Source organism: Pocillopora verrucosa, chromosome 1 (genome assembly GCF_036669915.1).
Source record: "Pocillopora verrucosa isolate sample1 chromosome 1, ASM3666991v2, whole genome shotgun sequence".
Taxonomy (NCBI): domain Eukaryota; kingdom Metazoa; phylum Cnidaria; class Anthozoa; order Scleractinia; family Pocilloporidae; genus Pocillopora; species Pocillopora verrucosa.
The window spans coordinates 11,559,473-11,577,179 of NC_089312.1; the positions used below are offsets into that span (position 1 = coordinate 11,559,473).

Here is a 17,707-nt window from a genome sequence, read left to right on the forward strand (position 1 = left end):
TAATTAATGATTACCTCAAGTATCAAATTAGATCTGTTTACTCATTGGCATATTTGATACAATGCATATTAGAAGCTATCCTTAAAAGGTCATCCCATAACGGATCGTACTTTCGACCGTGTCTTTCAAGAGAAAGCTCGGAAGAAGCGTAAAAGACAAAGATGAAGAGGTTTTGGAAAATCAATATATTTACTGGGTTTCTAGCATTGTTCTCTGGTTTGTTAACTACTAATGCAAACCCAGGGATACGCCTTCGCTTTACTGACAAAGGTCTCCAGTTGGGTGAGTGTCTACTCGTTAGTTTTAAATTGTTTTCTTTACACTCTTCTACAGGACACGCTAGGCGCTCAAACTCACTCTATCAACAATTCTGTGGCTTCCGTAAGTTCTATCGTTGAACAGAAGGGTTTACGTTTTTATATATTTTTCATTATTACGTTCAGAATCACTCAATCGTGGGTTTAGTTTAGAAATCAGAGCAATGCGTCAGCAAATTTCAGTTTCACATGTAATGCACGAGTTTGCGGGAATTGCTTACGGGAGCAGAACAGCATGAAACGGAAAACATTTATTACCGAATTCATGACACCTTCAACCTCAAAAATGTCACTTTTATTTTTCTGGTGTGCATGATGATTAAATTCCTCCTGATTAGTAGAAAATACAGCTGTTTTCACAGGCCATTCATAACGTGTGTTGCGTTACTCGATTCCATATGGTTTTGCAATAGGCTTTTATAGGTTCATGCTTGACCGAGCAGGTATGGAGTACCTGAATGAATAATATGTTAATGAATATAAAAGGAACTAAGTTATCGTAGAAGACAGTTTAGTTCCTTCTGAGTTGAATGCATAAGAAAGTAAGAAAGATGAAAATTTCTAAAATTGAAGACACGACCGGACGGGTAGTGTCTGAAGCCACAACAACTCGGATCACCTCGAAATCTGCAGATTATTAACATGTCTAGGCAAGTCTTTGTCATCAACACTTCCTGTTAGGACGTTTCAGTTTCAAGACTCTTGTGAGTAGAGAAAAATGCTTCCAGGTGCAAACTGGTACGGATCGGAAGTTAAGTTTCGAAAAGTTAAATTTCAAAGGCAAAGATTAAGTTTCGATGGCTTTTATCTGAATGTTTTCACATTCTTCTTCGTTAATTTATCTCAGAATTACTTTCAAACAACTAATTAGGTTGTTTATTATGAGCGAATATGAAGTGAAAATTTTCGTCGTTCTTGATTTTGCTGTTAGCCTTGTTATATTTGAATTTATAAATGACCCATTGTTTAAGAGGCAGTGTTGAACTGGTAAATGAAGGCTTAATTATTTCAGGTCTCATATGGATTCAAATCCTTGCACGGATTATATCACAGACTCTAATAAAAGGGAAACTAATACTTTTAACACTGGTAGTCTAAGGTCTCATTCGAATTCCAGTATTGTTATCCAACTGCTGCTGAAGAATATTGTGTACAAACAGATAAGGGATAAAAGAAGTTTTGATTAATAAGAAATAAGTAGGTAACTTGTTATATGTACATCATCGTATCATAGAGCCGCATTTAGATCAACTTCCCGAAACAAATACCAACCGATACTCAAGTTGACCAATTAAAGGGAAAAAATTTATTGGAAAGAATCGATAAAACTGATAATAATATACAACAATCAATGAAAATCTATCGCAATCGATCATGTCAGCTGTCACCATTTGTGATCTTACTGTCTCCGTATGCCACCCCATTAGTAGATAAACAGCGATCGATTGTAAATTCCCTAAATCCAATCTAATCGATTGTTCATTACGATAAATTTCACCAGGAGAAAACTCAGTAGAACGATTCCTATCAATTATATGCAGTCGTTAGTTTCTGATTTTCCTTAAGTGATCTTTCTTGTCTGCTCTCCCTCGTTATGACGAGGTGCCATAAAACTGCCGTAGAAAAATGGGCAGTCCTTCTCTCACAGCGTAAGCTGTTGCGCGAGTCAGAAGAGAGAGACAGAATAGAAAGAAAAGCTGCATCCCGTGAACTGTATTGACTCACATTAGGGATTTTATGGGAAAATAGCGACTGGTCAAAGCCAAGTTCCAACGTCCATATTCTTGTGAAGATTGTGCCTCAAGTAAACATGTACACGATACTAACATAGTGGAGTGAAGCTCTCTTGAGGCCCCGTATATCAATGGTGAGGCGGGAGTCGATGTCATTGCTACTTGACCACTAACGTTTGTGGGAGAAAAAAATTGTAATGGAAACTCAAGCCTCTTATTTTAATTTGACCATAAGAATAAATTAGAATACTGAATCCTATCTTTCGTTATTTGAAAGTGGACACAGTAGCGATCCAACTTCTGAATGAGAAAGTCAAGACAGCAACGATCCCTGACATATCTGGAGATGCTGATACACCGGTCGGCCATATCTCTTACTCTCTGTCAAGGTATGTTCAGTATGACGCAACAAATAACGGGTGTAACCTGAGATGATGGTGGACTGAGACCTATGCTAGTACTGCTAGCATTTTGTGTGATTAATGAGAGAGTGTAATAGGTTAAAATTAGTAAAAATAATTATTGATCATTCCCCTAGCGCTTGGTAGTCGGATGACCATCACCTATCCATCACCTATCAGTTTTTTCTCTTTAAAAAAAGACTCTCTTTTTGTAATTTATGACGTCTGTTCTCTCTCCATCCCTTTCTTAATTCTGAGATAGTTGTTAACTGCCAGACGATAGTTTACGTGAATTTTCTCTCCATCATTTTAAGCGTGCACTTCAATTCTCTCTCAATTCCTTCGTCGACTTTCAAGACGAATCCAGGCGTGGGACTCACCCTCCAGATCTCAAACGCACAAGTGTCCTTGAGCGGGAACTGGCACTATCGCAAAGATCACTGGTGAGAACTATCGTAGTGAGGCAGTTATTCTTCCAAAATTGCGACGGACCACTCATTTTTAAGGGCGTCAGCTCAGTAACGAGTCAAAACATTCTCGATGCAATCATGTGGTTGGTTCTTCTAAGAATACCCTTTTGCGATTAATTCATGTACTTTTTCTCATTATCGAAAACATTTCATTCCTTTATCTATACATTTCATACATGTCTATTCGTGTGCTCACTCCCTCGTGTCATTGTTAAGATTTGCATGGTTGAACTGAAATTTTCAAAATTTTCAAAACTTCATTTATAATGTCTTCCTTCTATCTGGGCTTCAGGCCGCATATTAGTGACAGTGGGAGTTTTGACTTGGATGCAAGCGGGCTAGCTTTGTCAGTTAGCGCAAAACTTGGTGAGTTATGTAAATGAGTGCGTATTAACGAGTTTTTTTTTTTTTTTTTTTTTTTCGGTTAACATACTACAAATTTCACACTCCTTCAAACTTTTCTCGATGGTTTGTTGCCATCGGCTGAGGTGTGCATCACTCGCATCATATGTCAAAGCCGTAGGCATCAAGATGGTGCTTGCACCAACTCGTTCAGGATCTCCTGAAAGGAAACTTCTCAGCCATAAATTATTTCATTCTTGCCTAACTTTTTGTTTATATGTTCTCTTTTTCTGTTTAGGTCAGTTCTTTTTAAAATTTGCCACATTTACTGTACCTTTTCTGCAGAGTGATTTTTCTGTAAAGTGAAAGCAAGGACTCCTTCGCATTTTCAAGTGTATTTTTGCCTTTTCTTTTCAGGCGCAGATAGCACTGGTCACCCAACCATTGCCACATCCAGCTGCTCTAGTTCAGTAGGAGACGTGAATATCCATTTTCATGGTGGTGCAAGGTGACTGATTTCCTTCATTTTGCTCTTATGTTTTGATGTTAGGTAAATGAAGACATTTCACGTGCGGGGGAATCGTCGCATACGATGGCTTATGATTTCAAAGAAGACGAGGCTCCTTCACTGTGCAATAATACCATCACGACCCATACATAATCATGGTATTCATTAGTCGACCCGATCACATCACTAGTATTCTTTGACCGAAAACTGATAAATCAGCTCACCTACCCACGACATAAGGGGCTCCTTTCGTCCCAACCGTTTTAGATTCGATATCCTTTCAAATAACATTCATATGAAATTAACCTTTCCTGTGCACAACTTGTACAGAAGCTCCCGACATGTACGATGGTCTGTAGATACTGGCGAAGAGGGAATGATTCGAAAGCATACAGTAGGTTTCCCTGTACTAAACCCGATCTTATGAGCACTGAATGATATCGGCCATCTGGTTTATCGGCCAACGAGTCAGTGATGCTTGTTAACAACTCCGACGGCTTATCGAGCAGAATTTTATGGAAAGAAAGTCCACATTATCACTATTGTAGGTTTCAATATTCCTTCTTCTTCCCAGTTGGCTTTACAACCTTTTTGACAGCTACGTAGCAGGAAAAATTAAAGATACTCTGCAAGATAAGGTTAGTAGTAGTCTTACTAAAGGTATGTTGTCCAAAAGTTGAAAACTCTGAAAAGAATAAGTGCCGTGTTTACAGTGGTTTTTTTTTTGTTCAATGTTTTTCTGATACTTTGAACTAACCTTCAGCCGATTCGTTTAATTCTTTCGAAAGCTTTGCCAAGAAGTATCAGAGGTTATAAACAACAATGCCGAAAAGGAGCTTTCAACGTTTCCAGGTAACTCAAAAGAGGCAGTTTCTTGAATTTGCTTTGTCATGTTATCATGAAACCTCAGGAAACAACTTAATTATTGATCATAATTTACTTTATAATAAAGTTCGGATATAACGCGCGCTGTCATTGGTTGAAAGAGCGTGCTCTATGAGAGTATTGAGCATAGAACTGAGCTAAAGCTGTTACGCCATCTGCCAAATTGTACTATGTTCGACCTTTTCCGGGACTTCTTTTTAGCTTTTTTCCGATAATTGAAAGTGAAATTCGGAACAAGCGAGCCGGCAAGTAGCAACAGATGAACCAAACAAAGGTTTGTAAACATATCAGGCGCCGTAATTTACATTATTAAAACGTGAGCAGATACAAAAATCCTCAAAGGAAAAACAAAATAGACATTCCGAGTTTTAAAGATTTTCACGCTCAGGCTTACGTACGGTAATAAAAATCAAACACAGCTAACACTCGTATAGTATATAAAGTTCAGAGTTCAAAAACAAAACAGAACAAAACAGAAATTATGAAAAATATAATCAAACTGACATAACTGTCAAAATTCATACTAATCATGACGGTGTCCGAGCAAATATGATCATGCTGAAGTCCATCGCGGCTCGCTTAGTATGGCGATCTCCGGTCATTACAGTAAAGCAAGCCTCAGAAACTACATCGGCCGGCCTTCGAGTGAAAAAATAAGAGCTTGCTCTAATATCCTTTCCGATACGTTTAGCAGAAAGTCACTTCAGTCACTGCAGTCGAGTTTTGCGGCGCTGTCATCCCGAGCGATCTTCATGTTCGGTGAATTCGGCTGTCGTTCATTTAAAAAATACTCGCCTTAAACAGTTTGTTTTCTACCTTGTCATGTGAAAAAACTCGCGTGTTTTTTATGAGGCATAATTCGGTTGAAGTTCACTGAACACTTCACTTCAAGATTCTGTATGAAAAACTTTAGGCAAAAGCGTTAAAATCGACTTGCCGAACTATTTTACTTTGTAAACTATCGCAGATTGTGAACTTTGATGGTTTTTGAACTTTGATGGTTTGACACTTTTGACAGCTTTTGTTTTGTAGAGCCAATCAGATTATTTGAACCATTCTAAGAGGGATTCTGATTGGCTTATTGTAGCGTGCTCTATGAGAGTATAGAGCATGCTGACGACATTGTAGTTCGCTTTGGAAATAAAGTTTGTTTTAAAAATTGAAAGTAATGCATGGGGAATTTGACGGATTCTTTATTATAAACAAATAGAGAAGCCTTGACTGTGCTCTGTTCTGTTATAAAGCACTTAGGAAGCGGCTAGAGCACTCAAGAAGTGGGGAGAAACACTCGACTACGTCTCGTGTTTCTCCCTACACTTCTTTCGCGCTCTAGCCGCTTCCTAAGTGCTTTATAACAGAACAGAGCACAGTCAAGGCTTCTCTATTTGTTAAATTGGGTTGTCTTAAACATAGTAGAGTAAAAGCACAGGAAGAAATAAAATTGAAATTTTCCCTGAATTCTTACGTGTATGTGACCACCGTGGTTACCGCAACGTTTTCAATGGTTGCTAAATTTGGTTCTAATTGTGTATTTAGCTCAGGTAATTAAAAACCGACCAGTGGACAAGTCATATTTAATTACTTATTTTCCTTGTTGTATTTTGCAAAGTATGGTCTATTTTATTTAGAGAGAGATTAAACTTTCTTCGTTCATTAGCAAGTCAATAAAAAATGAGTTTTCAGTCAGGCATTGGAGATAAAAGATGGCTATTGGGCGCTTTTATAATTAGTTGCCGTCTTTTGCAATATTTGAAGTGCCGTTAACTGGAAAGCCTCCATTTACACCAAACTTACTTAACACTGTTTTATTCATTCATAAGTCTTGTGTTCGAATGAAGTAAACGTTGTTCTCCTAAATTTACAGCTCTCTCACAGGCTAAGACATTGGATTCCAAGACCAAAGCTTTATCCTTGTTTGTTTTCACATTTCAGTAAAAAAACAGATCGATCGATACGCTCTTATAAACTATTCTCTGGTTTCAAGTCCAGTCTTTAATGAGTCTTACCTGGACGTTTTCATTAAAGTAAGTGACAGTTCATCATTTTACATATCCTATGTTTCTTATTCTATGTAATCACTTGCGCTTTCATAAGAAGATTAGACGTGTTCTTTATTTTAGTGTTGTTCGTAAAGTTCTCGAATACTTCCCCTACCATTTCACAAAGAAACTGCTGGGGAATTGGCCAATAAGAGGCCACTAAAGCTGATTTCTCTGGAAGTGTTAACTCCGCCAATATCATAAGTGTTTCCCTCAACAAATAAATTCGGTAAAGCACGTTGCACTCCCTTACCACTCCTTCGACGGTAGAAAGTGCAAGAGCATACCGAGGTTTTTTAAGAATTCAGGAGTTACCTGGGTAACAATGCATGTCCTGTTAATGTCGCTAAACATCTCTTCCATAAACCAGGTCGCTTAGCTTTTTTAAAATCAAAGTGCTCATTGATAAATAATTGAAAGCTCTAAGCACTTGATTTGGAAAATTAAAACGCCCAGGTTGTTTCAGTTTTTTCCTTCTCATCTTTATGTCCATTTTGATGTCTTAAGGGAGAGTTTCAGTCTGCAACAGACCCAAAAGAAGCTCCATTTTCGCCTGTAAGCCTCCCTACGGATTCAGAATCAGCAAAGATGGCGTACGTTTGGTTAACTGACTACGTTATTAACACAGCCGGGCTCGTTTATCAAGATGCTGGTTTTCTGAACGAAACTGTCACTCCGTCGATGGTAGGTGTAAATATCTTATTTTACGCATTGTGTACATGACAGGCGATTACCCTTCACTATACAGACTGATGAGCTAGAGTTTATTTTCAAACTCATCAATGACTTGTTTTACGAATCTTCTCCAACCCCATTGAACGATGTTTTACATATATATTGATATACGGAGAGTCCTAGTGGCAAGCATCGCCCACGCGCTGCTTCTCCAGCGTTAATGTTTTTTTTAACACAAAGGTAGTAAAATTATTCTTGGTTTTCGTTGCAGCTTCCTCCAAATTTTTCTTACCCTTTAAACACGTCGACATTTAAATTGATCATACCAAAGGTGAGTGATCGCTTATCCCATTTGATTCTTTTGATGATCATGGTTTAGGGCTCATGGTCCAAGCTGATGCACTTAAAATTAAGTCTTTGGTGTCATTTGCTTAAGAATTTCTCAGAATGACGACGTAACCGTTAAAAAATACAGGTATTCTACTTACATGCGGCAGCACCTTCGAGAGTTAAATGAAATATGTCGTCTGATCTGTTTTACAACTTTCAAGGCTTTCAAGTTCAATTACGCTAGAATTGACGATTCGACTGAACAATCTTACAACTTCGACTTTTTTTCAACTTTTTATAATTTAGTAGCTGTTACTATTTCTACGAGAAGTTCAGTTATTTTGTTGAATTCCTTTCACTAAAACAATGAAAGGTCGTCAAAGTGTTTTTCCACTTGTTTATTTATCAGTTATACCTGATGTACCCAAACCGTCCAATGAAGCTGGTTGCACACTCCACTTTGCGCCCTACCGTAACCACATCCTCATCAGGAATAGCCTTGACAATGACTGGTCAGGTGGAAACTTACGCACAGTTAGAAAATGGTTCATTTGTGTACACCTTCACAATGGGACTGGTAAGAGAATCAGACATACGACTAATTGTTTCCAACTTGCTATTTTTCCCTTGTTTCAGATAGGTACTGTCTCATTATTAGATGCTATGACTTAAAAAAAATGTTTTTGTTTACAGCGCGATTCCCTTTGGAATTAAGGCAAAGATTAATAAAAAAAAAAAAAAGGGTCGCATCATTTTGTTTTTGTTTGTTTTTTTTTTTTATTATTTGACAAGGGTGGCTAATTTTTATCAATTGACTTATATGGTTTTCCATTTGTAGAACATTTCTGCCAGCGTGAAGGTTGCAGTGAGACAAACAAACGTCACCGGTCATGTGGATTCAGTCAAGTATGTATACCTAGAAATATATTTAAATTTTCCTCCGCGATCAATTATACGTTGTCAAAGGAAAGTAATGGGTGATAAGGAGAAGGAAAGGTTGTTATTTCAATAAAGAGAAAGAAAGTTTGTAACGAATCCCTCCTTTAACGGAAGACATTTGAATTTAACGTCCAACGAGCCTTTTGGGTGATAAAAGTTGTGGGTTTTTCATCTTATTTCTTAAAAAAAGGAAAAAAGCCATAAGTTTGTTTTATAAAGAATGCTTATGATAAAAGTTTCCTTTCCTTAAAGTTAGAGTTTGATTTTCAGTTGTGTCCATTTTTCAGAGTGAAAGTCAGTCTGATCAAGTCTGCCATTGGAGACATATCGGTAGGAAACTAAAAATGATGTATCCTCACTCTCATCAACCGCAGAACTGTAGAGTTTCTGTCTCCGAATACAATCATTAACTGATGATAATAAAATCCCTAGGGAACTGTTATAATTTACTGTCGGTGATAAAAAGAAATTTTAAAATACAATAAGGAGTGAACAGCGCATAACGAAATCAGGAATAGCTTTGATTGGTCCATTACTCAGGGGGCGCAGAGGCCTTCTATTTTGTATGGCACAGTTATGACGGAAATGTTCTCCTCTTTAAGTTATTGTAACGAGGAAGCAAATGTGTTGAAAGGAAAAATTCAAAGTGCGTACAAAACTGTTACTTAGGACGAAAACTACTCTGAAAACAATGGCTCGCGGAACGTCGTAAGAAGATTATGTTACTTTTTCCAAAAGTTAAATATTGCACTTTTCCATATACTCGGGACTTCATACCTATCAAACCTCTTTTTCAAGAAATGGTTTTAAAACCCTTGCTTCTACAAAAGACACCATAAACCGATGGAATAAAGCGCATGATTTTGTTTTTCGAAGTAAAGATTAATCGGAACATTCAAGGAAATTTTCGATGAGTCATTTCCTAGGAATCAACCAATCACGTAAGAAATTTATTTATTAAGAGTTTCATTTTGCTGAATTGCAGATCAACATGAAGCTTCTTCAATTCGCTTTGGATGCTTTTGCAGACCAGATAATTGCCAAGCAACTAAACAGTGAGAGAAATTTTCATGTCATCTACTAACTAGCGATAAACAATCAATCAAAAAGTCTCTATGGTGTTTGCCGTCCAAGAAATATTATTCTGTTTCGGTTTAGCTGGGAAAATGCTTAGCCATCATTAGAGAGAAATTTTAAGACATTGCTGGCCTCCATCCTGAAAAATATGAGCGGTAACCAATCAAACCGAGCATAACTTAGTTGTAAAGTCATGACCCAACGTGCATATGTAGGCCATAGAAATAAATTTATAATGCTTATACAATGCTTACTTATGTTTTATCTCATCAAGTTACACAGTTAACAGCTCCTTTTGAAAAGTAAGCATGTCGAGGAATGCTCAAACCTCCATGAAATAAATGTCTCAGTCTAAGTCAGAGGGAGCTTCCGACCAAACGAGAAAAGTTACCTCTGAATTCATTTTGAATGCTAAGGCTTCATTGGTTTTTTTTTCTTTTCTATTCTTAAATCTTCTGTGAGCGTAATTTTTATTTAAAGATTTTGGGATCTGGGAAAGTCTGAAGAAGTTTTGGAACCTTTCACCCTATGGATTTACCGTGGAAGCAAGTGAAAATAATAAGGAGTCGAGAGCGAATTATATGCGATTTTTATTAACCTGATTTACAGTTTTAAAATCAGGCTGTCCACAGTGTTAAAGTCAAATCCACTCTCTAGAATATACGCATCACGATGAGTTTCTCAAAGTCACCTGTAAACTACATACCCTGTCCAACGGGGGCTGACATCTAAGATCGTGATTGGTAGCCTTTACTTTCAAATTCAACCATACCTGTACATTACACTTTCAACTATTGCATCAAACTTTGTCAGGTTGGTGTTAACTTATTGCTTGTTTTCTTACCGTATAGAAATTGGCGACGTTGGCTTTCCTTTGCCAGTAGTGGACGGAGTTCAGCTGGTAAATGCTGAAGTGACGCCCGGAAAGGTAGGCTACTATTTAGCATAATCAATGCCCAGTCCTCAGTAATTTCTAGAGAGGCAGGCCTCTTACCTCTCTTCCTATTTTTTTATGCTACTTCTCTTCTTTCTTCCGTTCCTTCCTTCCATCCTTCCTTCCTTCCTATCTTCTTTAATTAGATCATTCGTTTTTTTCACTGGCGTTGTCCGTTCCTGCCTACTTTGCATCTCTGCTTCGATCCCTTGATTCATCTGCGTTCCTCCTTTCCATTCTTCCGTTTCTTGCTTTTTCAGTTCGTTCCATTTTTGTTCTTCTTCTTTCTGACTTCTTTCTCATCCATTCTGTCATTCAGTGACTCGTGTGTTTGTTAAGTCATTCTATAATTATTTTTTCATTAATTTCAATTCGTAAAGTACGTATTTACTCGAAGCTCGCGAACAGTCGAGCAGAATAGCGTGTGTAGGAGCTACGTCGTTCTCTAATATTTGCAACACATTTTGACAAGACCTGTGGTGCGCTATATCGTTGTATCTTATTTTTCTACCCACAGGGCTTCAACTTGATTGCAACAGATGTGAAATATTCTCCTAGTAAAAGTGATGCTACTGATAACCGTCCACGAGGAAGAAATAAGATAGTCATAGTTTAGTCTTCGACGAGTCGCTTGAAATTTAGCAGTTCTCCCAGAGTTAGTCAAATTGACGAGCCAAAATGGAATGGGTTTTAAATAGATGATCGCCGCTGATTGTGTCAAGATTCATAATTTGAATCAAAAGGCTGTAATAAGTAAAGCCACCATCCTTTAGTTGTTGTGACCAATTGCCTGTTAATGTGGACCGATGGCTTTTGCCTCTAGCTGATAACAAACTAATGGTGAATATTCTAGTTCATTGTGAATAATCATGAATCAGTATCAACGAAAAACAATAAACGTTTATATGATATTAGGGACGTGTGTTTTAGTCAACTTCTTCAACATGTGGTCAGTTTTTGATTAAGCTGCTACATGAACAGATGAATCAGCACTTAAGGTTTAAGTAATTTTATTGTCACCTTTACAGTTATTATTGCACAAAAGAATAAGAATCAATTCCCCATAAACCTTTTTTATTCGTTGGGAGCTCTATCTTAAGGCTGGACAAATAATAGAGGACTTAAGTGGTCAGACAGAACCTATACCTATAGTGTTTAGACATTTAATCGAAAGATTCACAGTCAAACACATCACATAGATGAAATAACGAACAAAGACAGTGGAAATTCTGCGAACGAAAAAAGTGGAAAAGGGCAGAGCCTGCCCAAATTCTAATTTCTAGACAACAGAGAACTATACACAACTTTACATTGTCGCAGGTAGCCAAAGAGTAAAACAAACACTCCAAAAAGGTGCACTTCTTACTGGAAAGTCTTAACAAGTTTTTTAAAAAGCAGTTCTGACATGTTCAACAACTCGAAGTCATTTCATTGGTTTGTTCGATCGATCTTCAGGCTCTCACCTCTGCGAAGACCTGATTTCTATAGCACCTGCCATTTAAATCAGCACAAAAACTAAATTCAGTTCTGAAATCCAAGATCCAGTTAAAAATCCTTCAATAAAAACTTAATTCATCGTCCATGGTGATTGCTCTGACGACCGAGTTCGAAGAGCACATGCTCAAAACTAGTGCTCAGGCCCTATTTCCGTATCGCTACCTCCCGTTTTAATCCTTATGCGGATTTTAATTTAGGAATTGTAACAGTAGTTCTCCTCTTTAATGTGAAAAGAGGATGGATTTCTCCAGGAGGTCTTAACGCCGTCAGCAAGAGAATGAAGTTATGTCACCCACGTCCCTCAATTCTTGTGTCATTGAGGTCAGCAGTGTTCCTAGATTAAACAACAATAGAGGTAATCTTTTGCGAACAAGCCCAAAACTGGCTGAAAATCGTGGCTGCTTAGAATAGAGGTTCTAACACACTAATCGTGTAAGCATTATGCAGGTGAAAAGTACCAGTATCTCATTACAAAAGGCAAGTTATAGATAACTACTTTAATTTCAAATTTGTTTCTTCTTCACCATTGCCAATACTCGCTCCTTTGTTTGCCTCTGATGCTTTCAGTTTTCCTTTGACAAGTATTGCATTGTAATAATTGTAATAATTGGTGCTCCCTGGTAAGTTTTGAATTATTTCAACCTCTTTTCAATTGCGTTATACCGTATTATTCAAGCTAAACAAACGAAAAGCATTAAAATCGATAAAGTTGAAACTACAATGAGTCGCCTCTTATGGCAGAGTCAAGTTCTAACCCACACTGGGTGTTATTTTGGAAGTTACTTTCGTGAAGGCCGGAGGTCAACATAGACAGTAAGTTTTTACTAAATAATGCATAGAAATTTTTAATTTTGGCTTCACCAACTGTTGGAATAATCGTTCAAATTGTTACGACGCTGCCTGAGATGGATTTCCCTTCTTATTACTAAGCGGATAGAACCCTTTGCTCTTTGTGTGCTATTACAAGCACTACCGTCTTTTGGACCTCCCGCAGGTTGATGTTGCTCGAGATTTCACCCATTGTTTCTGTCTTTCTTTCTTTCTGTCTAATAACTTTATAAATATTCCAAAGATTAGCAGCGGCTGGACATGTTACCTTCTGGGTTGGGAGTCACTCCCTCTTGATCAAATAAGACTTTTGTTTCTAAACAAAAAGAACCCGGAACCTTTTAGTTTTTTTGTTGTTATATTCACGAAGATCTTGCTTCTGGACAAAAGTCACTTTGAGGCTAAATTATCCAAGAGAAAGGTGGTCTGTTTTCTTAAAGAAAATATGTGGTCTGAAGTGTTCAGCCGAATCTCGACTTTAAAAGTAATTACTTTTCATTAGAGGGCGTGGGTCCCGATATTCTATGCTCAATGAAGCATCAGTTCAATGCAAATGAAAAATTGTGGTTGAAACTCAGGGGTTAAGGCTATAAATGAGGAAATAACGAATCAAAGAAAACAAAAACAACAGGATAATCGCAAAAATGGTAAAAACATTTGAAACTCACGTGAAGTTTAATCAAAAGAGGTACGGTTATCACCACTTGTTACTGCTGAATAACAACATACAATGTTTTTAATTTCTCTTAAACTAATTGTTATCATTGTTGTATTTACCATCATCATTACATGAAGAATGGGGTAACATGGTCGCTGTAAGATCACCATTCGTGGGTCGCGAGAATCCTTCATAAGGGTTCTCTTCATATTTTGTCTTTCTATTTTGCACTCTGCTTTTTTCGCTTGGTTTGAATGACAGAACCTTTGAAGCGTCAAATGAATTGACAGGTTGATTGAGTCATCAAATAGCACTTAGGGGAGAGGTAGATAGTCTAAACAAAACAATCACCAGTCTCACTTTTATTATCACGGTCAAATGACTAATCGTTCTATTTTATTCCTCGATTTTGGACAGAAGTGACTCATAATATATTATTGACCATATGCCATAATTCCCTTTTCCTCCTGTCCTGGGAAATATTGATATGGTTTTACGAACACGACGCATCTGACCAGCTCTTCGATTCATGGTATCTCTTGTTTGGAAATTCGTATCTTGGATTGAAAAGGAAGCCATCACAGCAACAGATATGAATAATAATGAGTGAGAACAGGTATGGTTATTTGCTTGGTGAGCCTTAATGTCATTGTTATTACTGAGGAGACAAGGACAGAAATAAAATATAAAAAGACTCTATCGGTGTCTCTTATCTTAAAATTTTTTCACTAAGGGTTACAGAGTACATAGCTAAAACATTGATTTCAAAGATGACCAATGTTGTCGGGACCTCTTTCGCCTATTCACCTAACGTAGTCTTTAAAATGAACTCCAGATGTAGAAAAACATTAATCGAGTAAATGACTGTCATTGAAATTTCCATGACAAGAGCTTGAATATTCGGCGCCATATGCATATACACACCTATTTACCCTGGTTGCCCACATAATTACAGCTATCTTTAAGGCGTTTTTTGCTCATCTTTACTTAAACTTCATTAAAACGCCATGATACAAAATCACTTCAAGTCTGCGCTAATATTAAAAAAAGTCTTGCTTTTGTCTTACACTCATTAATTTCGATAGTTTTCATTTAGCAGGAGCATTTTACTCTTCTCTTACAGCGTTTCAATTCTGATGAACAAATGAATGAAAAGTTGTTGGTCCTGGTCCTTTCATTAACCTTGGTTCCTAACGCCTTTCACTCAGGTAAGATAATCCAAGAGTACTAAAAATATTCAAATATTTAAACTGGCCATAGCAAGTGAACTTTAGATACTTCAGTACAAATGATTATTCCAATCTTAAGCAGATAGCCAATTGATTGTGCATAACGTCATGTTTGTGTTACTTGTGTAGGCCTGAGTCACAAACACAAGACCAAACACCATGCGTTCAGGAAGGAAAGGAACTCAACTGATTTCGTCAAGCGAACGTCAGCTCACCTTCGAGACTCGAAAAGAATTGTTGAAATGGAGAAGAAAGATACATCTCGAAAGAGAAGATTATTTCCTCCTGCAAAAAAAGATGAAATAGCAAAGAATGAGATTTTAGTGAGGGAACTGGCTTTGTCATCTTTCGCTGGAGACGTTAAAAACTCTATGAAGAGAGACAAGAAACACAAAATTACGAAGAAAATTTATCCAAAAACAAAAACAAGACTTGCTTTACGAGCTACATCAACAGCGAAAAGCACTCAGAAAAGAACTTCCATAATTTTGCCTTCAGCTACAGGAGATAGATCTCAGCCTGAACACGCACTTCCTATTTCTCGCACTCTCTTCACTGCATTGGGGCTGTTGTTGAACGAAAAGAATCATTTTGTTAAAGACTCCAATGCCCTGTCCCTGGCTAAAGTGCTTCTTGACAATGACAAAGCAGTAAGTCAAGAGCACAAAACTGTTGGTTCTGATCCTCAAAACTCTAAAGCTGAGTATCCTCAAGATTTTGGGAGCAAACTATTACGTCTTTTGAACGTTTCATCGTTTCGGAACAGTCCATCTGGTGAGCGGAAGTCTACTATACATACCGAGCTTATCAATCCTACAGAGTTGGGAATCTCAATATTGAGACTGTTGTTTGGGCGCAAGGCACACCTTGTAACCAAACCCACATACAAACCTTTGCTCCGGTATAATCCAACCGATTCAAGTTCACGAATAAAACTTTTACCTCAAACAAGACAGTTAGATAAAGGGAATGCAATGATAACGAATAGGAAACATCACAAAAAGTCATTTTCTTTTGCCCTAGCAAAAGCTGTTAGCGATCTTATCAAGTCTATGGCTAAGGAAGAACTAAAAAATTACTTGCGAAAAATGAATGACGATCCCAAATTTACAAAGGGTGCATCGTTGTCAAGGGTACCTGACAGTTTTTGGCCCTCGAAGAAAGTGGTGGACGTTCAAGGGAATCGGAAATCGTGGGTTCTTTTAAAAATTCCAAAATCAGGAGAATCAATGGTGCCTAATAAAGATTTCTCCGATGAACCTCTTCAAGAAAAGGAAACCGATGTGGACAATGAGACCGAATCTGAAAAAAAGCCGACAGGTATTGTGGATACTTTAGGGAAACTTAACGATGCTCAGCCTTTATCTCAGGAAAACCTCAAAAAAGATGTAGGTGAACCCTCAAAAGACACAGCGAATGAAAACACAAAAGTGCGACCGACCACCAAGGCTGGTTACAGCGTGAGGATTCTACCCTCATTAAAAGGGACAGCTGAGAAACAAACTGATAGTTACCACACAAATAGGAAGCCTCAGTCTGCCACACAAACTACAGCTGCATTCGCCGAAGCTGTCCAAAAGTTATTGCAAGCAGTACAATCCAGTATCAAAAGTCTCCAGGGCAAACACGTGATAAATTATCCTTCGGATCTAAGCCCAACAGAAGAGAATCAACATATAAACATTCCGTCCACAAGAACTGGAAGTGTAAGAGCCATACAAAAAGACCCAGTTTCTGTACATTACGTTGAACCCACGATAAAGACTCAATTTATGCAAGATATTCCTGTCCATGGGAAAGCGAACTCCGTAGAACTGTCCGCTCTAATCAGAGAAGCTGGGCAAGAAGATCGGAAGCCTCAAAAGGATCGAGCAAATGCGCTCTTTGACCCATTGAAAGACCTAGAAATATCACCATCTGAACCAATTACAAAATCAAATTCCCCGACGAAAGCGCTGGCTCCATCTGACAATGTCCTTTTTGAGTCTGCCACAGAGATCGGAACTCCTAGAGACAAGCAAGAATCCTCCACAGTACAGCACATCAAGGAAGGTAACGTTCAACCGTTTTTGCCCTTTTAATTTATGTTGTTGCCATCCTTTGTCTTTTTGATATTGATGCTGTCGAGGTCTGGTTTAACCGCACTATTCTCTTGTTGACTAGATCTTGAAACTTTTGCTGAGAAGGGCCTTCAAGCTCATAATCATTATCGTCAAGAACACCACTCTTCTAATCTTCGTTGGTCAGACGTACTTGCTACGCAAGCAGAAAAAATGGCATATGATATGGCCATGAGGGGAATCGTCGAACGCTCAGAATTAGCAATGTCGATGGGTTATGGAGAAAATGTGGCAAAAATCACAGGCGTCCCATTCAACGACGCTGGAGAAGTGGCAACTAATCTTTGGTATAGCGAATCACGTAATTATAGTTATTCGTATCCACGAGTAATTCCACAGACTGACGCATTCACTCAACTGGTCTGGAGAGGAACGAAAGAGATAGGCATGGGATGCGCCAAGGATGTCGCTACTAATGATTTGTATGTGGTGGCTTTGTATAAACCTCCAGGGAATGATCGGCGACGTTTACGAGATAATGTACTCAATAAAGGAACTATGACAGAGGACGTTTACGCCACAATATTTAAGAGGGCAAAAATGCTACCAAATACAACCCTTAATTGATATACCTTGTTTATTAAAAGCTTGAAAATAAATACTTTTATTTGTTTTCATGTTTGTTTATGGATGAAAGACTTGGTAACAGTGAGACGAATTTTTTCGAGAATGATACAGAAAAAGGTAAACGCAACGGTAATTAAGTTGTAACTGAAATGTAAAAT

General features: G+C 37.9%; 2 protein-coding genes across 2 annotated transcripts; both read left to right on the forward strand.

Annotated features, from left to right (window-relative positions):
* Positions 1–86: 86 nt before the first annotated feature.
* On the forward strand, positions 87–11,564 carry LOC131772579 (bactericidal permeability-increasing protein). Its single transcript, XM_059088517.2, has 16 exons — positions 87–282; positions 2,328–2,439; positions 2,766–2,894; positions 3,214–3,287; positions 3,681–3,771; positions 4,346–4,409; positions 4,560–4,623; positions 6,589–6,680; positions 7,203–7,379; positions 7,642–7,701; positions 8,110–8,277; positions 8,539–8,606; positions 8,927–8,969; positions 9,625–9,694; positions 10,568–10,644; positions 11,168–11,564. The coding sequence occupies exons 1-16, from the start codon at positions 162–164 to the stop codon at positions 11,264–11,266; spliced, it is 1,509 nt and encodes a 502-aa protein (XP_058944500.1). The 5' UTR covers positions 87–161; the 3' UTR covers positions 11,267–11,564.
* A 2,508-nt stretch (positions 11,565–14,072) lies between these two features.
* LOC131772597 (uncharacterized) lies at positions 14,073–17,629 on the forward strand. Its single transcript, XM_059088556.2, has 4 exons — positions 14,073–14,249; positions 14,757–14,841; positions 14,992–16,914; positions 17,026–17,629. The coding sequence occupies exons 2-4, from the start codon at positions 14,778–14,780 to the stop codon at positions 17,547–17,549; spliced, it is 2,511 nt and encodes an 836-aa protein (XP_058944539.2). The 5' UTR covers positions 14,073–14,249; positions 14,757–14,777; the 3' UTR covers positions 17,550–17,629.
* Positions 17,630–17,707: the final 78 nt, after the last annotated feature.

Bases quoted from the DNA above. Each gene is read 5' to 3' on its own strand.
- LOC131772579 (XM_059088517.2), top strand. From the start codon at position 162: ATGAAGAGGTTTTGGAAAATCAATATATTTACTGGGTTTCTAGCATTG. The intron at 4,624-6,588 runs GTAACTCAAAAG...TTCACATTTCAG, and splicing joins GGAGCTTTCAACGTTTCCAG to TAAAAAAACAGATCGATCGA. The intron at 7,380-7,641 runs GTAGGTGTAAAT...TTTTCGTTGCAG, and splicing joins AAACTGTCACTCCGTCGATG to CTTCCTCCAAATTTTTCTTA.
- LOC131772597 (XM_059088556.2), top strand. From the start codon at position 14,778: ATGAATGAAAAGTTGTTGGTCCTGGTCCTTTCATTAACCTTGGTTCCT. The intron at 14,842-14,991 runs GTAAGATAATCC...TTACTTGTGTAG, and splicing joins TCCTAACGCCTTTCACTCAG to GCCTGAGTCACAAACACAAG. The intron at 16,915-17,025 runs GTAACGTTCAAC...CTTGTTGACTAG, and splicing joins AGTACAGCACATCAAGGAAG to ATCTTGAAACTTTTGCTGAG.